Here is a 16,208-nt window from a genome sequence, read left to right on the forward strand (position 1 = left end):
GTGGTTAAAATGAGAAATGAAGATCAGAAGTTGATACTTAAAAAGGAAAAGGAAGTATGTTTGTGTATGTGAAAGTGTTTTTTTCCCTTCCCTTTATTTAAAAGAATTTTAGAGGCTGTCAAAATAACATCTGGATTATGACTTAATAAGATTTGTTATACGAACTGTTTTAACACTTTCTACTGCCAAGGTTTAGGTCAATCTATCCATAATAGCAATCATTTTTCATTGCAAATCTAGTCTGAATGTTGATTATTAATACTGGTAATTAATGACACTTGTACAGGTTATATTTACTATTATTTTAAAAGTAGCAATAATTTTGTTTTGCAAAGAGAATTTAATCTATTGGGTTTCTTTAACTGAAGTTGTCATGCCTAATATGCTTGGCCTTAAATAATTTTTTTTTTTTTTTTAAATCTGTACCTTGCTGTGATTGGTTGTACTATATTAAGAAAGCTGAACTCCCTTTTGAGAACTAGAGAAAATGCATAATGGTACAAGATCTGGCTTTACATGTAAAATTGTTTTGCTCCTTTTGCATTTTAACCTATTTTTTCTGTAAATGTATGTCCAGAGGTTTATCAGACTGTTTTTCTTGAAGGTCAGCAACTGCAACTTGTATCGCCTTGGAAAAAAGAAAGGACTGCCTAGTCGCATGGTGGTGTCGATTTTTGATCCCCCAGTCAATTGGCTTCCTCCTGGTTACATAGTAAACCAGGACAAGAGCAACACTGATAAGTGGGAGAAAGATGAAACGGTAAGACTTCATTTAACTACGTTGAGAATAATTATTTGCATGTCTGTATTCTCTCACCCTTACCTCCTCCCACCACCAAGATATTTTACTATGTTTTCAGCAAAACAAAAGTAAACCTGTATCTTTGCTTCTTTTCTAAAACTTCACTGTAACTTACGGAAAATGAGAGGAAAACTGACCCTGAATAGAACCCGAAGTAAGGAAATTTACCGAACGTCATGCAATAATGAGTATATACATTAATGGAAAAGCAGAGAAGAAAACCTTTTTTTGCTTGTAGTTAGCATGCTCTCAGGAGTTTTTCTGAAATTTCAAAATTTTAAACAGAATTATCATTACTGGTTTTGCTGTAATACATATATAGGCAGAAGACTGCTTTTTAATAAATGAGTTCACCTTTATAGAATATATGAAAAGAAGTTGCTTTTTTTCATAGTGCAAAGGCAGAATGAAGATTATAACTGGCTTGAGAAAATGTTCAGTATTGGGTGCTGTTAGTTATACCATGAGTAGGACTGAGAGCTACTTCTCATCCAAAGTAAAATGCTGGCTTAGACATCCTCACTGTCTGTCACCAAAAGCTTCAGAATGACAAATCTTAATGAGGAACGATTCAAAGTATTTTCTGACTAAACTCATTGTATGTCGAAAGTAGAAGTGTGTGTATAAGAAATAGCACTGATCACAGCAGTCAGTAATGAAATCTTCAAGTGTTTGAGACTGGTTTGGAGGTCAGGGGAAGGAGGAGGAGGAGGGATTTTTTTTTTTCTTTTTCCCAACTCTGAAGAGCACACTCGGATTGTAGAACCACCAGAGGGCACACGAGAGGACTATTAGGTAGATGTACTGTGCAAATAAATGTTTATTGCAGAATAAAACAACCTGATTATTGTGGTTCTCTATTGTGCCAAGATTTCATTTCAAAGAGTCTTACTGCTATACCTTTCTAAAAATAAGATAGTACATTTGGAACAGGAGCTATTCATTGGTTTTAAAAAGCTTTCAGTTCTCCATAACTTTCCAGTGGCCTCTTCCTCTTTGCTAGTCACTGTTTATTTGTAAATAAACCACACAATTTCAGACCAAAATACAGACAGTGATGCAACTAAGAAGTGGGGGTTTGTGCCAAGTAGATATTATGCTTTCTCAGATGTAAATTTCCTTCTCCATCCAGGGGCTGATGGTCTATAACTGGGGCTAGAAATCTCATTATGACAAATTATTACTGAAACATCCTTGTCAAACGTTGGTATTTTTTGTGTTATCCAGCTTTATTAAGGGGAAGAATCTTCCTTTGTTCATTTGATCAAACAGCTGATTTCCAAAAAGCAGGAAAAAGCACTTACATGTATTTTAACTTCAGCTTGTAAGTGGCCATAACTTATTCAAAATCAATTAGGTATTCTTTAAGAAAAGGGTTTTTTTTCTTCTGGGATTCATTGTTTTATTTTTGAAATGCTGTCTGATGATGAAAAAACCCCAACTATCAGAATTGTTTTATGGCTTCTTTACCTACTGTTCATTCTCATCACTTAAAATTTGATTATTTTATACAAGAAGCGATGTGCAGAGAGTGTTGGGGTAGTTCATGTAGTGGTCCTGCTAATTAAAATTAATTTTATTTTAAGAAACTTGTGAATGAAATTGTAGTAAAAATGAAATTGTTAAAATCAAAGTTAATCAAATTTGCAAAGTTAAATCTTTGCAAAAACAGGCACAGAAATCTGTTTTGAATCGTCCATATAGACGTGTCTCATTCAGAAAGTATTTTTATTTCAGTGACAGATATGACAGGTGGTGTGTAACAAGAAAAAATCAGCACTAGCTTTAGTTGAGACTGGGTTAGTTTTATTTTGAGCATTATACTGCTACTAGTATCCAAAATAACTATTTAAAATCAAATTTTGCTATGTCTTTCTGATCAGTTCGAGTTACAGAAATCCCTGCTGTATGTATGCGAGATGGGTAATTACAGCAGCAGAAATTCTAAACCTGACTAAGTCTGCTCCATCCTGATGAGGAAGTCATGATCTGTTTGATCCTTAGATGGTTTCAAGTGCTGCCTAGTGCACCTTACAGCTGCCGCCCATCCACACCTCTAGAGGGTTGTACATTTGGCCCAAAGGGAGAGGTCCCCAGTGGTAGCATCTGGTTCATTGATTTGCAGGATTATGTGACTGAGACCTACAATGTGCCATACATAGACTGAGGGCAGATATAGGTTGTTTCACTTGTTTCAAAATGGTGTTGGCTTTCAGGACCCAATCCAGAAAAGCACTTTGAATCTGATCTTGCTCCTGTCAAATTCAGTGGCAGAATTCCTGCTGACATCAGTGAGGCTGGGTTGAGCCTGTGAATAGTCCTTTTGATGTTAGGAAGGCTACTTGTGCATTTAGCTAACATGTTTAAGTGCCTTCCTGGATTGGGGCCATGGCAAATTGAACAGCATTGTATAGCTTGGGCATATCTGTGTTCAATTTATAATTTATATCAGTCCATACGAATTTGCTGAATATGAGCAGGGAAAATACATGAGACATCATTAGTTTTGCTGTTGTGGGTATGTATGTAAGTATTAAAAAATTGGTGACAACTTTGACTTTTCTTTTAATTAGTTAAGGCTATAAGTATAGCCTGAAAAAAAACCAAAACTTTAAGCAAATATGTACTTTAAAGGACATAGGATTCATACTAGTTGTTGTTGTATTGAGATATTATCCTACTTCATGATTTAATGTATATGTTAATACTCAGTTTAAAAACAAACATCAAAAACCTATACTACAGAAGCGTGCCTTTTTTCTACTTTTCCATTTTTAGACCTGCTATATTGAAATCCTGGTGATATTAAATGTATGACAAACTGGAGACATTTCATATTTGTAAAAATTAAGAATTACTGGCTTGTAATGTGATTCTTACAGAAGTAAAATTTGGCCTATATCTAATGTCTAATAAGCAGCAAGATCACTTACTGAATCCCCAATACATGCAGTCAAGACTGTCACCCACATAAGCATTAGATTCTTGCCAACTAACTGGTATTACACTGTTGGTTTTGATCTGTAACATAAAATAGACCTACACTGATTCACTACACTTACTTTCTACTAGTTTCCCAAGTAGACTGAATGAATTTGCAGCTAACTGTGTTTGAGAGCATAGAGAAATGTATTTTGCTGTTTCAAATGATGATTATTGAACTAGGGTAAAAAAGTTCTGACAGTTGTTTCATTGAATGCGTTTTCCATTTGTGTGTCCCAAAACTGAGATTATTGTGATTGTGACTGTAGTAAACCCTGCTGGTCCCTTAGTATTTGCCATAGAAGGATGTAGAAAGAATCTTCAAAATTACATTGAATCAACATTTGTAATAGCTGTACTTTGCAGCTAGGGAGAAGGATGCATCCAGAACTGTTTCTTGTACTTCTCTGAATTTGTTAATGTAGAATTCTTTTGTTTACTTTGGTGTGCAAGTGTATAATGTTTAGTGGATTTAAAGTTAATTGTATGTGCATCACACTCAAGTATAAGCATGAGTTCCTATGAAATGCAGCATGTATTATATGTTGAACATATGCTATTATAGGTTAGCAATAAAGTGTTTTTATTCCAAGACAGTTATTCTAGTCTTAGAATGCTAGTGCTAATTGAGGTTGTATTGTGCATCTCATCAGACAATGTAATTGGGAACATTAAAAAAAAAATCAGTCTTATTACTAGCAGACACTACTCAAATGCTACTCTTCTGACAGTTCTGGAATAAAAGTTTCTCATTTCCTTCTTCAGTACCATATTTTTTGTGTTCTTTCATAGACAAAGGAGAACTTGTTGGCTAATGGTAAACTTGATGATTATGATGATGATGAAGAGGATGAAGACCTAATGTGGAGGTTACCCAAGGAAGAAACAGACTTTGAAGATGATTTTCTGGAGTATGATCAGGAGCATATCAAATTCATTGATAATATGCTAATGGGATCAGGGGCTTTTGTGAAGAAAATTTCTCTCTCACACTTTTCAACCACTGATTCAAACTATGAATGGAAAGCACCCAAAAAGTCATCCCTGGGTAATGTTCAGTTTTCATCAGATTTTGATGATTTTGACTATAGCTCTTGGGATGCTATGTGCTACCTGGATCCTAGCAAGGCTGTTGAAGAGGATGATTTTGTAGTGGGCTTCTGGAATCCATCAGAAGAAAACTGTGGTGTTGATGCAGGAAAACAGTCTATCTCATATGACTTGCATACAGAGCAGTGTATTGCTGACAAAAGCATTGCCGACTGTGTGGAAGCCCTGTTGGGCTGCTATCTGACCAGCTGTGGTGAAAGAGCTGCTCAGCTTTTCCTGTGTTCATTGGGGCTGAAGGTGCTCCCTGTAATTAAAAAGACTGATTGGGAAGGCACTTTGTGTGCTACCAGAGAGAATAGTAACAGTGAGCAGAAAAGTCTTTCACCAAACTCTGTTTCTGCTTCTGTAGCTAATTCAGAGCCTTCTCTGTATAAAGACCTGGAGTATGGCTGTTTGAAGATTCCACCGAGGTGTATGTTTGATCACCCAGATGCTGAAAAAACCCTAAATCACCTTATTTCTGGTTTTGAAAACTTTGAGAAGAAAATAAACTACAGTTTTAAGAACAAGGCTTATCTTCTTCAGGCATTTACTCATGCCTCGTACCATTATAATACCATTACTGGTAAGTTGTCTTAAAAGAAACTAGTTTTTTTTCCCATATTGTAAATGCAAGAGAAGCAGTATATGTTGTGTTCCCATACGTAGTCTTTTTTTAGACATCATGTATTACTTTAAGAAGTCAATATTCTCTGAATACAAAATCTTAGAATATCTTGCCCCTTATTTAGAGAGGGATACTTGTTGAAGCTGTATCTCAATGATTTATTCATATTTTGACTTGATACAGATAGAAGATTTACGGAAGCCTAATCAATTTCTGGGAAGGAGGAGCATTTTTCATCTCTGATGCTGTATCACTAGTTGTATATGACTGACATTAGATCCTCATTTAGCTGCAGTAATTTCTTGTAGAACTCTGGAAAAAATGCAGTGTACTTCTAGAAGTAGTGATCATGTTTTGCAAGTATATTAAGCAAATTTGTCCCATAATTTAATCCCAATAATATTGCCCTTTGACTGTACTTCTGAAGTTTAAAAGTGGACTGTACAACTTTTATTAGCTGAATAGTCTGTAGGGTAGTAAAATACAGAGACTTCCATTTGAAATTGTGAATTGGAAGGTTTAATTTAAGTCTAGGCATTTTATTGAGTAAATATTTAAAGTCAAAGTTTGAAGCAATTGACTAAATCAGACTAAATGTTAATTTCAGGTTAACTGCTTAATGTTTCTGTACGTGATCTCATAAAAGATTTTACAGCAGTACAAATCCGTATTTCTGTAATCTTGAATTACTTTTACTTATACTAATTAATTTAGTATTTGTTCATTCTAAAACTTTAAATATTTTCCTATGATAATATGCAATTAAAAACAAACCATGGTAAAATTCCAACCCTATTCGAAGTGAATGGCAAATTCCTGTGCAGTCAGCAGTCTGAATTTTTCCCTGTAGTGAATTGGTTCCTTATTCCCAGGAGTAAGAAAGCTCTGCTTTAATCAAAGAAATAAGTCCTTTTGAAATGTTAGTACATTGAGAAACAGTTCTGACAAAACACTGAAATGGTCCTTTGGTTTTTCATTCTAGGTAATATTAACCACATATATATTTACTTTTTACAAATATTTCACAAAACATATACAAGGTAGATGATTCCTTTTTATATATATACTAACAAACAGAAACCTTGAGGTATGGTGTCTAGATGAAATTATGTTGTTGGTAGCAGAAACTTTTGATTCCATTTCTATTTATCAAGTAAGACAACTGTGAATTGCTGTTACCTGTAACTTTTTCTCTTAAGGAGTAGCTAGCAGTTGAGATTTGGCAGCATCTTATGTTCAGCTGCTATAAAAGCAACTTAGTACTAGCCATTTCATTCTCATGTTACTTTTGGAGTAATTTTGTCTTCCTTCCCTCTCTACCTACCTATCCCTGTTTGCTTTCAAGAGGGTTTTTTGCTTTTGTTTATATTCTAAAAATAGACCTCCATAGCTCTCCATTCCCACGACCCCTGTCAATTTTCCAAACAGCAAAGGCTTGGCAATTTTAGTTTCCCGTTTAAAAGACCCATTCTGAATGGGAATCTTTGTTCAGTGCTTTTTGAGAACTCTAAATCTGTGGCAAATTAGATGAAAAATCTCAGATTGTATGTTCCCCCTGCTTTTAATACATTGATTTTCTTTATTAATTTTTTGGAGGTTTAATTGTTATTGTTTTTACATCAGTGTGCTGGTGGAACCTCTTGATTTTACTTTTTTGATGTTTCTTGGCACAATGTGAAAATCTTGAGTAAAAACATTAATTGATTATAAACACAAGTATTTTGCTAGCCTGACAAATTAACATTTAGTTCAAAAGTGGCTTTATTATTAAATATAACTTCTGGTTTTTCTGTTATTTTTTGTTTTGTTTTGTTTTTAATAATTCAGTAATAATCTCTTTAAACATAAAGATACCTGTTGTAAAAAACAGATTGTCTTCTCTGAGCACTGGTTAATTTGTGGAATTTACATGGCAGCATACCAAACCTCTTGTCCAGAAAGGCCTGGAAAGAATGTGTGTGTTAAACTTAATTGTGGTGTTGTACATTCTTTTATTTCCAACACTTTTAAGATTGTTACCAGCGCTTAGAATTCCTGGGAGATGCAATTTTGGACTACCTCATAACCAAGCACCTTTATGAAGACCCACGGCAACACTCTCCAGGAGTTCTTACTGACCTACGATCTGCTTTAGTCAATAATACCATTTTTGCATCATTAGCTGTAAAGTATGACTACCACAAGTACTTCAAAGCTGTCTCTCCTGAACTGTTTCATGTTATTGATGATTTTGTGCAGTTTCAAATGGAAAAGAATGAAATGCAAGGAATGGATTCTGAGGTTAGTGGAAGTAGAAGAACGTTGTTCGGTATCTGATTTGAAGCATGTCACGGATTTCTTAGTGTGATGCGTATTTTTATAATGTTTTAGTTTTACGCATACTGTAGCCATAGAAGCAGGCTCCCAGTAATAAAGTATGCAATATGCAAAGTAAAATACAATCTTCAGAAAGTATGAAGTCAATAAGAGCATTTAGAAAGTAATTAAATTGAAACAAGTTTGCATTTGGATTTTTCTGTGACGCTTGTTTTCAGTCACTATTTTGTTTTTGTGGTGCTGTTAGAACAAAATGACGGGGGGAAACTGCTTAGCTTGCTTTCTTTACTGACAGATTAGAAGCACTACTATACCATAAAATTGTGATGAAGGGTTAAAGTCACATAATGCTGACTCAGGATAGGATATCCATGCAACATCATGAACAATAGTACCTTGGCACAATGCTGGGATTATTAAATGTAGCACACTGACAGAGATTTCCACCGTTTTTGTCTGATTTCTGCTGGAGCAGGTGTCATTGCACTGTACTCCAGGGTGTTTGACATGTTCCTAAAGGCTTTTTCTCTGCTAGCAAGGGAAACATTATATGCATCTTTCAAATAAGCCACTTGAAAAATAGTTTAACTGAAGACTTGCAAACACAGCTCGTATCTGTGCTATGCAGGAAAGCTAATGATAATGAACATCTATTTGCTGGAGAATGGACTAAAACTAACTCATTTAGATAAGCTGCTCAGAAAATGTATGAGAGCAAGGGCCTTGAGAGTCAAATTCTAATCAGAGTCCTGGATGAGATGGACTTTCTCATTATCCTTTCTTTAAAAGTGTTATCCAATAGATATCCCTAATAGTTTGTCTTCTGAAAAACTGACCAATCCCTTAGAAAACACTCTGTCTGAGAATATTCCAATGCTAAACAAACATGTTACCTTTGTCTTTAGTAATTTTTTCTTTCTGGTATACAATTTAAAAGCTTGGGAATCAAAATACTTCAGTTGCATATATGTGTTTACAGCCCTCGGACTCTGTTGCAGAGTGAAATCCGTGTGTTTTATGGGAAGGTTCAGAAAACATAGAGAAATTTGTCACTGAAATTTAGATAAATTATTTTATATCAGTGGATCAAACTCTGTTACCCATCTTGTTTTCTTCACAATATGAGTGAAAAGGCTAAAAACTTACTTTAAGAGCTCATAATAGTGATTTTTAGCTTTGTTCGGTTTTTGCTAGTATGCAAAACAATTGCCTAGAAACTTCCACCAAAGTTGCAGTGAAATTGTGTGATAGCTGTTTCAAATAAAATTCTTGTTTCAATCTCCCTACGCCTGCTCCCTATCTTGGTCTGGCACTGAATTACTGAAACTCTTATTTCATCAGAGTTAATGCAAGAGTCTTTGTTTCTGCAGTTCATGCCAGCTAGACTGGTTTCCATGTGTGTCTCCATGTCATCTGCTTTTCTTTTTGCAGATCTCACTCCTGAAACATCTGTTGTCCCTTGCTTTATAGCCCTTAGTTTCTCTCCTGTTACTTCAGTATAACTCAAAAGTGCTTCAGTTTGCTCTTGGTATGAAATATGCTATTCAAACAGTTGAATTTGTTTTTTAACATCAAAATTCCCGTTCAGAGTGTGTACGCATCAGGTGTGACTTCTTGTTTGATTTATTTTAGGTAGAAATATTGGGTGGGACTAGTTTATGAAGTATTATGGTGACTCTTAAGAGGACTGAATCAGGTTTTGAACCGCAAATAGAGGCCAAATGGAGTGAGAGGGTAGCTGCTGGGGGAAAAGACTGACAGAAGCTTCTTTCTCGTTAGGCAGAGGAGAGCAATCATCAAAAACTTTGGTTTTAGGTTGCTTTGTTTGGACTTAGGTGAATGTAGATTATATGTATTTGAGGTATTTTTAGTAAAGGATTAGATTAACTTGAGACCTTTAAGACATACAATGAAAGTTTAGTTTTAGTAATGAGAATAGACTATTGTCTTAAATCAGTATCATAGAAGAAAGCACTGCCTGCTACATTTAAAAAAATACCTAAGTGCCTTTTAGTTCAATCTGATGTTGCTGGTTATCAGTTATTAATGGCTTATTTTACTAATGCTTGTTTCATGCTTGTCTTCTGGGGTGAGGTAAGGAAAGGTACATCTGACTTTCATCCAGAGATTGGACTTCCAGATTTTAAAGTCTCCTTCTAGGAGATGTTTAATGTATGAACTCTTCCTTTGTTATGAGTAGCTTTCTAGTATTAACTGATAGAGCCAAGTCTGTTTCTTATTGGAAAAAACAGACCCGTGGTGAAATCCTACAGAATTATTACAGGAGGAATTCACAAAGCATATAAGGTCTTTGTACGCAATGGTGTTTGGGATTTTTTTCACATTTGAAAAATGATATATCCAGCAACTTGATTTCATTGGGGAATTAAAGAACAATTTCACTGTGGAAAGTTGTCAAAAAACTTAAAGGAAGCAGCTCAGGATAGGATGTAAGAGAGCTTACATTTCTGAAGTTCTTTGTTTTATTTTAAAAGCAGCAATGATTTCTCTCTCTTCTCCTCCCCTTCTTCCCTGCCCCCCCCCGGCTTTTTTAATTGCAAACAGCTCAGAAGATCTGAAGAAGATGAAGAAAAAGAGGAAGACATTGAAGTACCAAAGGCCATGGGGGATATATTTGAGTCCCTTGCTGGTGCCATTTATATGGATAGTGGAATGTCTTTGGAAATGGTTTGGCAAGTGTACTATCCAATGATGAGGCCATTAATAGGTATTGTGAGCTTTCAGAAAAAAAATTAATAATTAAGTGCCATCTGCTATGAAGAGAACAAAGCTAATTTTAAAAAAATTGGTTTTATTTTTTTCCAAATAGAAAAATTTTCTGCTAATGTGCCCCGTTCCCCAGTGCGAGAGCTGCTGGAGATGGAGCCAGAGACAGCCAAATTTAGGTAAGAATACACTTCCTTTGGTAGACACTGCCATAAAATGTTTTTAAGCTGTGCTTCATAAACTACTGAGGATTTGTAAATGTCACAAATTACTTTTAATCTCTTTTGCACTAAGCAGCTAGCATGATCATTCTGTTCACTGTTTTTTTTTTTCCTTGCATAACTTTCTGAGAAAAGCAATTATTTCTGTTTATCTATACTGCTCTAACTTCTGTAGAAAGGAGAATGTAGGTCTCTTGTTTCACATTAACTTGCCTAGGCAGTAAGTAATTCTTCTGTATATTTTGCAGTCCTGCAGAAAGAACTTACGATGGAAAGGTCAGAGTGACAGTGGAAGTTGTAGGAAAGGGAAAGTTTAAAGGTGTTGGCAGAAGCTACAGGATTGCCAAATCTGCAGCTGCGAGAAGAGCACTACGAAGCCTCAAAGCAAATCAACCTCAGGTCCCAAACAGCTGAGACTCCTCTTAAAAATAAATAAAATGGGGGAAAAAAACCACATACAAATAAAGCAAATTTTTAAAAATGTTGATGTTGAGAGGAACAAATTGGAAGACAGAACTTAAAGTTTGTTTGATAACAGAATAGATAACAAAACATTTAACATGTATAAAATTTTGGAACTAATTGTAGTTATAGTTTTTTGCGCAAACACAATCTTGTCTTCTTTCCTCACTTCTGCTTTGTTTAATCACAAGAGTGCTTTAATGATGACATTTAGCAAGTGTTCAGAATAATTGTTGTCAGGTCTTTTTGGTTTACTTTTATTGTCAGTACAGCTTTGCTTAGTGTTAGAAGGCCAGGGAGCTTATGCCTAATGCAGTTGCTAGATTTATATATAGTAATCTTGAAACTCTTCAATCTGTGCACTAGTGCCAGTCATAAAACAGTTGATAAACTGTGCTGGATGATTGGGTATAAGAAAGAATAAGTGTGCCAGTATTCTCCTTTTTTTCTTTTTTTTTTCTTCCCCCCCCCCATGTCATCTTTTTACGTTAAGGTGGCATTCCCAATCATTATTGCACTTATTTGTTAGGGACAGGTTTTAATTGAAATGGCTGGCATACTGGTAGAATGAAACTTCAGTTTCCTTATGCCACACAGTCTTGCATAAAAAAAGGTTCTTGCCTTAAAAATAAATAAACCCTCATTAATAATCTTTAATTTCTGATCTTTTTTGGAACAAACTGTTTTACATTCCCTTCATTTTGTTACGCATTTTACAATGATACAGCTCTATATTTACAGTACAACTCATTACTATAGCTGTGACTTATAACAGGATTATAATAGAAATTGTATTCATATATATGTAATTAGGTTATTTTTAACAATTCTGAGGAGGTGGTTAGTCTACAGGTTTTTTTTATACCATAAACAAAATACGGTCTTTGGCTAAAATTCCAATTTTACACAAACCTGCAAGCTAGATAGTTCCAATACTGGAAACAGTAATCAATAATTGCACAGTGCAAACTGTCACTCTAACAAAATAACCTTAGACATATCACACCTAAAATATGCTGCAGATTTTATAGTCAATTGGTTACGTATTTAACAAACAGAGCACCTTTACACTTAGAGATATTTCCACGTAAATTTCTTACTGTACTTTTCAGAGTTGCATGCATATTTCACCTACCAAAGCTGTGCTGTTAAATAACATGAAAGTTGATGTTTGAGATATAACTGCCGTACTTTTGATACATCTGTGATTTAGGTCCTTAATTTAGAGAAACTAGCTCATTGGTGTTTTGGTCTACTGGGGGTGGGGGGGAATCATACTTTTATTTTTTAGGCTTTGCCTATACTTCTTTAATTAGATTTTCGTAGGCACTCTTCACTTAAATACCTCAGTTCTTTTTTTCTTTTCTTTTCCTTCTTTTTTTGCATGCATTGTTTTTTTCTGTTTTGGTGCTATGTTTATATATTATGCTTGAAATTTTAATTTTTTGCACTGTAACTATAATACCTCTTAATTTACCTTTTAAAAAAGCTGTGGGTCTCGTATTCCCACCAATATCAGTAGAGGTTTGCTGCAATTTTGCCCTGTTAATTATGCTTGAAGTTTGAGAAAGCAGAGCAAGGTGTTTTAACGTTTTCCAGCACAATAGTTTGAACTTGATGCTGTGTCTTACGTATTAAATTACAAATAAATACTGTATTTCCTGCTTTTAAACCCTATTCCTTTCCTCACAAATGCACACTAAAACAAAACAAAAACTGTCAGCTCTTGCTTTCTTAACAAAAAAATAAAATAAATGCCTTAGTGACAAGGGGTAGACATTAAGCTTTTCTGAAATACAGTTTTCAAAAGTTCATATATTTTCTATCTCTATCATTTTTCATTCTGCAAAAAGGACCATTCTTTTATTTGAAAGCAGCATTGTTACAGCAGTCAGACCGAGAATTAAAATACTAGCTTACAAAAAATTTTAGCATTTGTTTGGTACTTCAGTCATGAAAATATAACAGGGAAGTATAAGACCTGCAAGTCTTGATGTGTATAAAACAAATGTAAATGAGATGGAACATAAAAACATGCAGTCTAAATTTTCAAAGGTAAATTGCTTTGAGTTAGCTGTTTTTAAAAAAAAAAAAAGTTACCGATGTAAGTTATAGCTCTTTCTTTGTGGCAGGAGTGAAGTTTCTTAGAGAAAATACATGATTGCTAATGTTAACAATTCTGTGTTTCTGGCCAGACATCAATCAGCAGATAAAATCAGATCATCTAGAAAGTCTTAAGTAGTTTTAACTGCATTATGAAAAACTAAAATTTAAGTTAGTCTTTGAACGCCTAAAATTTCTTACTGATTGTTACAAGGTCATAGATTCTCAGGGGTTTCAGGTAATTGTTAGCAGTAAAGTGCTACAGAGTGTTTTGATGCAAAGAAAATTAACTGAACTTGCTCTGTGTTTCAGAATAGTTTAATGATCGCTTTGTTACTAGATAAAGCCTATGAATTGGAAATCTGAAATGTGTAGTGGCTGACTATAAAGTAGTTTCTGCTGCTGATGCGTTTTTAAATGCGTTTTAAATGCCGTAATTTTTTCCAGTGTGACCTCATTGAAATATTTTTTTATCCTTTGATATAGAAAATTCGTATTAGTTTCCATGTTATTATACATCTGTGTGTTTTACCCTACAGTTGATATGATTTTATATTGGACAGTGTATGCTATTAAAGACCTAAATCTGATCATTTGAAGGTTGGGATAGAAATCACTTGACATGCTATAAGCACAAGTGTAAGCGGACTGTTGCAACCCATCTTCAAAAGCAACCACACAGGCTCATCATAAATAGTGTGGGGGTTAGTTGGCATGAACCTTGTTTTTTTTATCTAAGTCCTGTTATACTGTACTTTAAACAGTCCTCCTAACTATGCTGCGTTTTTATTTTTATGGCTTTTTTTGCGCTGTTCTGTTCATGTAGCACAAATAAGCATTGCACTTGGTACCATGCTTTACCTCATTTCAAGGAAAAAAATGCTTAACAGAGAGGAAAAATGTGGTTTGGCCTTGCTGCTGTTCTGATTTACTGAATTTGAAAAAGATAATTATAATGCCTGCAATGTGTCATTTACTTGCACAACTTAAATAGGTCATTTGTAATGTCTGTGGCATTTTTACTGTATGTGGAAAAATACAACAAAGGTGTGTAACAACTCTTGATTGTATTTTAAAGCTATTGTTTTTCTACTACATCATTTTACTGTTATGTGAAGTAATTAAAATTAGAATGACCTCTGACACTCCAGTAGTTATCTCTGAACAAACCAACATACTATGTGTATAATGTAGTTTTTGTGAGAAGACAGCCCCTAGTAATTTGGTCAACCTCAACTAAATCTCTGCTCAGTCTGAATATTGAGTGCCCAGTAGTGACTTCTGAAGTGTTTGTTCAGCTTGATGCTGCTAAAGTCCGTACAGAAAAAAGCCTACTATTTTTAAGTCTCATTACACAATAGTATGTTGTGACGGCAGAGTACAGAACTTGGACAAGAACCAGTTTCCCTGCTGGGGAGGAATATAGTGGTGGCCCAGGGATGAGGTGCCAGATCCTCAGCTAGTGCAAATTGATGTGGTATCATTTTAATCAATGGAACTGCATTCTTTTACATTCCTGAAGATCTTGTGCTTATATGTATGTTGCAGAGTTTGGATTTTCCTCCTTGTAAGCAAATACAGAACCATAAACTGGAAAATGTGGGGTTTATGTTACTGCATATGACATAACTATGCTAGATGCATTTATCTCTTTAGACAGTGAAATCTTTGTATCCCAGTCACAGCAGCACATGTAATCAGAAAATTACAAATAGCATCATGGTCTGCTGTAATACTACACTTGCCTCTGACAGTATTCTGGGTTCGTATGTTTTAGGTGGGGTTCCCTACAAAAATATTCTCATGGAAATCTCTGTATTTATTACACCAGTGAAGCGAGAGGGATTTTGATTTTTGGTACTTAATTACTGACGTTGATCCTTTTCCAATTGCTCTAATTTTCAAGAAGTTAAAGTTAATTTCTTTACTTTTGTATTAGGTTTAAAACACTACAGTTCATGACCATGAAATGTAATCTAAATATCAACTGTAACTCAATCTGAATTATGTTAGCAAATATCTAGAGGTCATTGTAGTATACTCCACTAGCAGTTAAAATTAACTTCTGTCAAAGCTAACTACATTTCTTAAAAATAAATTTTATCCAATAAAGTCCTTGGGTTTTTTCCCTCTTTTATTTGAATGGCAACCACAGACTACTTTAATTGCTTTGTAGATGCACTCAGAATTTACTGCAGCAGCAAGTTGGAGAGAAAATTGTGAACAAGAATTGGAAATTGCAGGCATTTTTATTGTAAATAGTTTGACTGAAAAGATGGTTAAAATCAAGTAGAATGAATAACATATAATTTGATGGACAATAAAATATTTACCATCACATGCTGCAGCTGTCTTTAAGGGACATAAAATGTAATTCATTCATACTGTAATCATGCTGCAGAAGTTTGCAATCTGCACCTTATGGATCACAATTACCTTTAATAGTTTTTGTAATAATTGTAGCTGAGTATATCTCCAATAAAGTTATGGTCTGTTCACCTTGTATTGTCTTTTTGCTTTTGTTTTTAGTTCCTCTTTATCTTTCCATAAATCTTCGAGTTTACAAAAACTTACGTCTCAGTCTCAATCTAAATAAAAAAATTAATTTGTGAAAACTTTATTTCTTGACATTGTTTAAAGACAAGTCTGCTTTGTCTCCTTCCTCTGATGAATGAACTGTCTTCATAGCTATGTGAAGACTCTTAAGGGACACTTGGGTTAAAAATGATGGTGTACATGCTACAATTTGATCCCTGTGTTGGCCATTATACCTGCAAAATTTCTGTTGGAGCTGGGAAGCCCCAGAGCACAAGGGTTCAGTAACACAGGTTTGGACAATTCAGCACGTTTTAAGAATAACATGTTAATATTAGCTAAT

At 34.6% G+C, this 16,208-nt stretch overlaps 1 protein-coding gene across 8 annotated transcripts in view; it reads left to right on the forward strand.

Moving 5' to 3' along the window:
* Positions 1–15,833, forward strand: part of DICER1 (dicer 1, ribonuclease III) — a 72,822-nt gene extending 56,989 nt beyond the window's left edge. For 7 of the 8 annotated variants that reach the window (XM_069783544.1, XM_069783545.1, XM_069783547.1 and 4 more), the window contains 6 exons: positions 605–760; positions 4,577–5,459; positions 7,513–7,781; positions 10,383–10,545; positions 10,648–10,723; positions 11,014–15,833. In XM_069783544.1, the coding sequence (XP_069639645.1) occupies positions 605–760; positions 4,577–5,459; positions 7,513–7,781; positions 10,383–10,545; positions 10,648–10,723; positions 11,014–11,179 (1,713 nt within the window). In that variant the 3' untranslated portion in view covers positions 11,180–15,833. The other variant, XM_069783550.1, reaches the window with a different exon arrangement.
* The last annotated feature ends 375 nt before the right edge of the window (positions 15,834–16,208 follow it).

The sequence above is a fragment of the Haliaeetus albicilla genome, chromosome 5, assembly GCF_947461875.1.
Source record: "Haliaeetus albicilla chromosome 5, bHalAlb1.1, whole genome shotgun sequence".
Lineage (NCBI taxonomy): Eukaryota > Metazoa > Chordata > Aves > Accipitriformes > Accipitridae > Haliaeetus > Haliaeetus albicilla.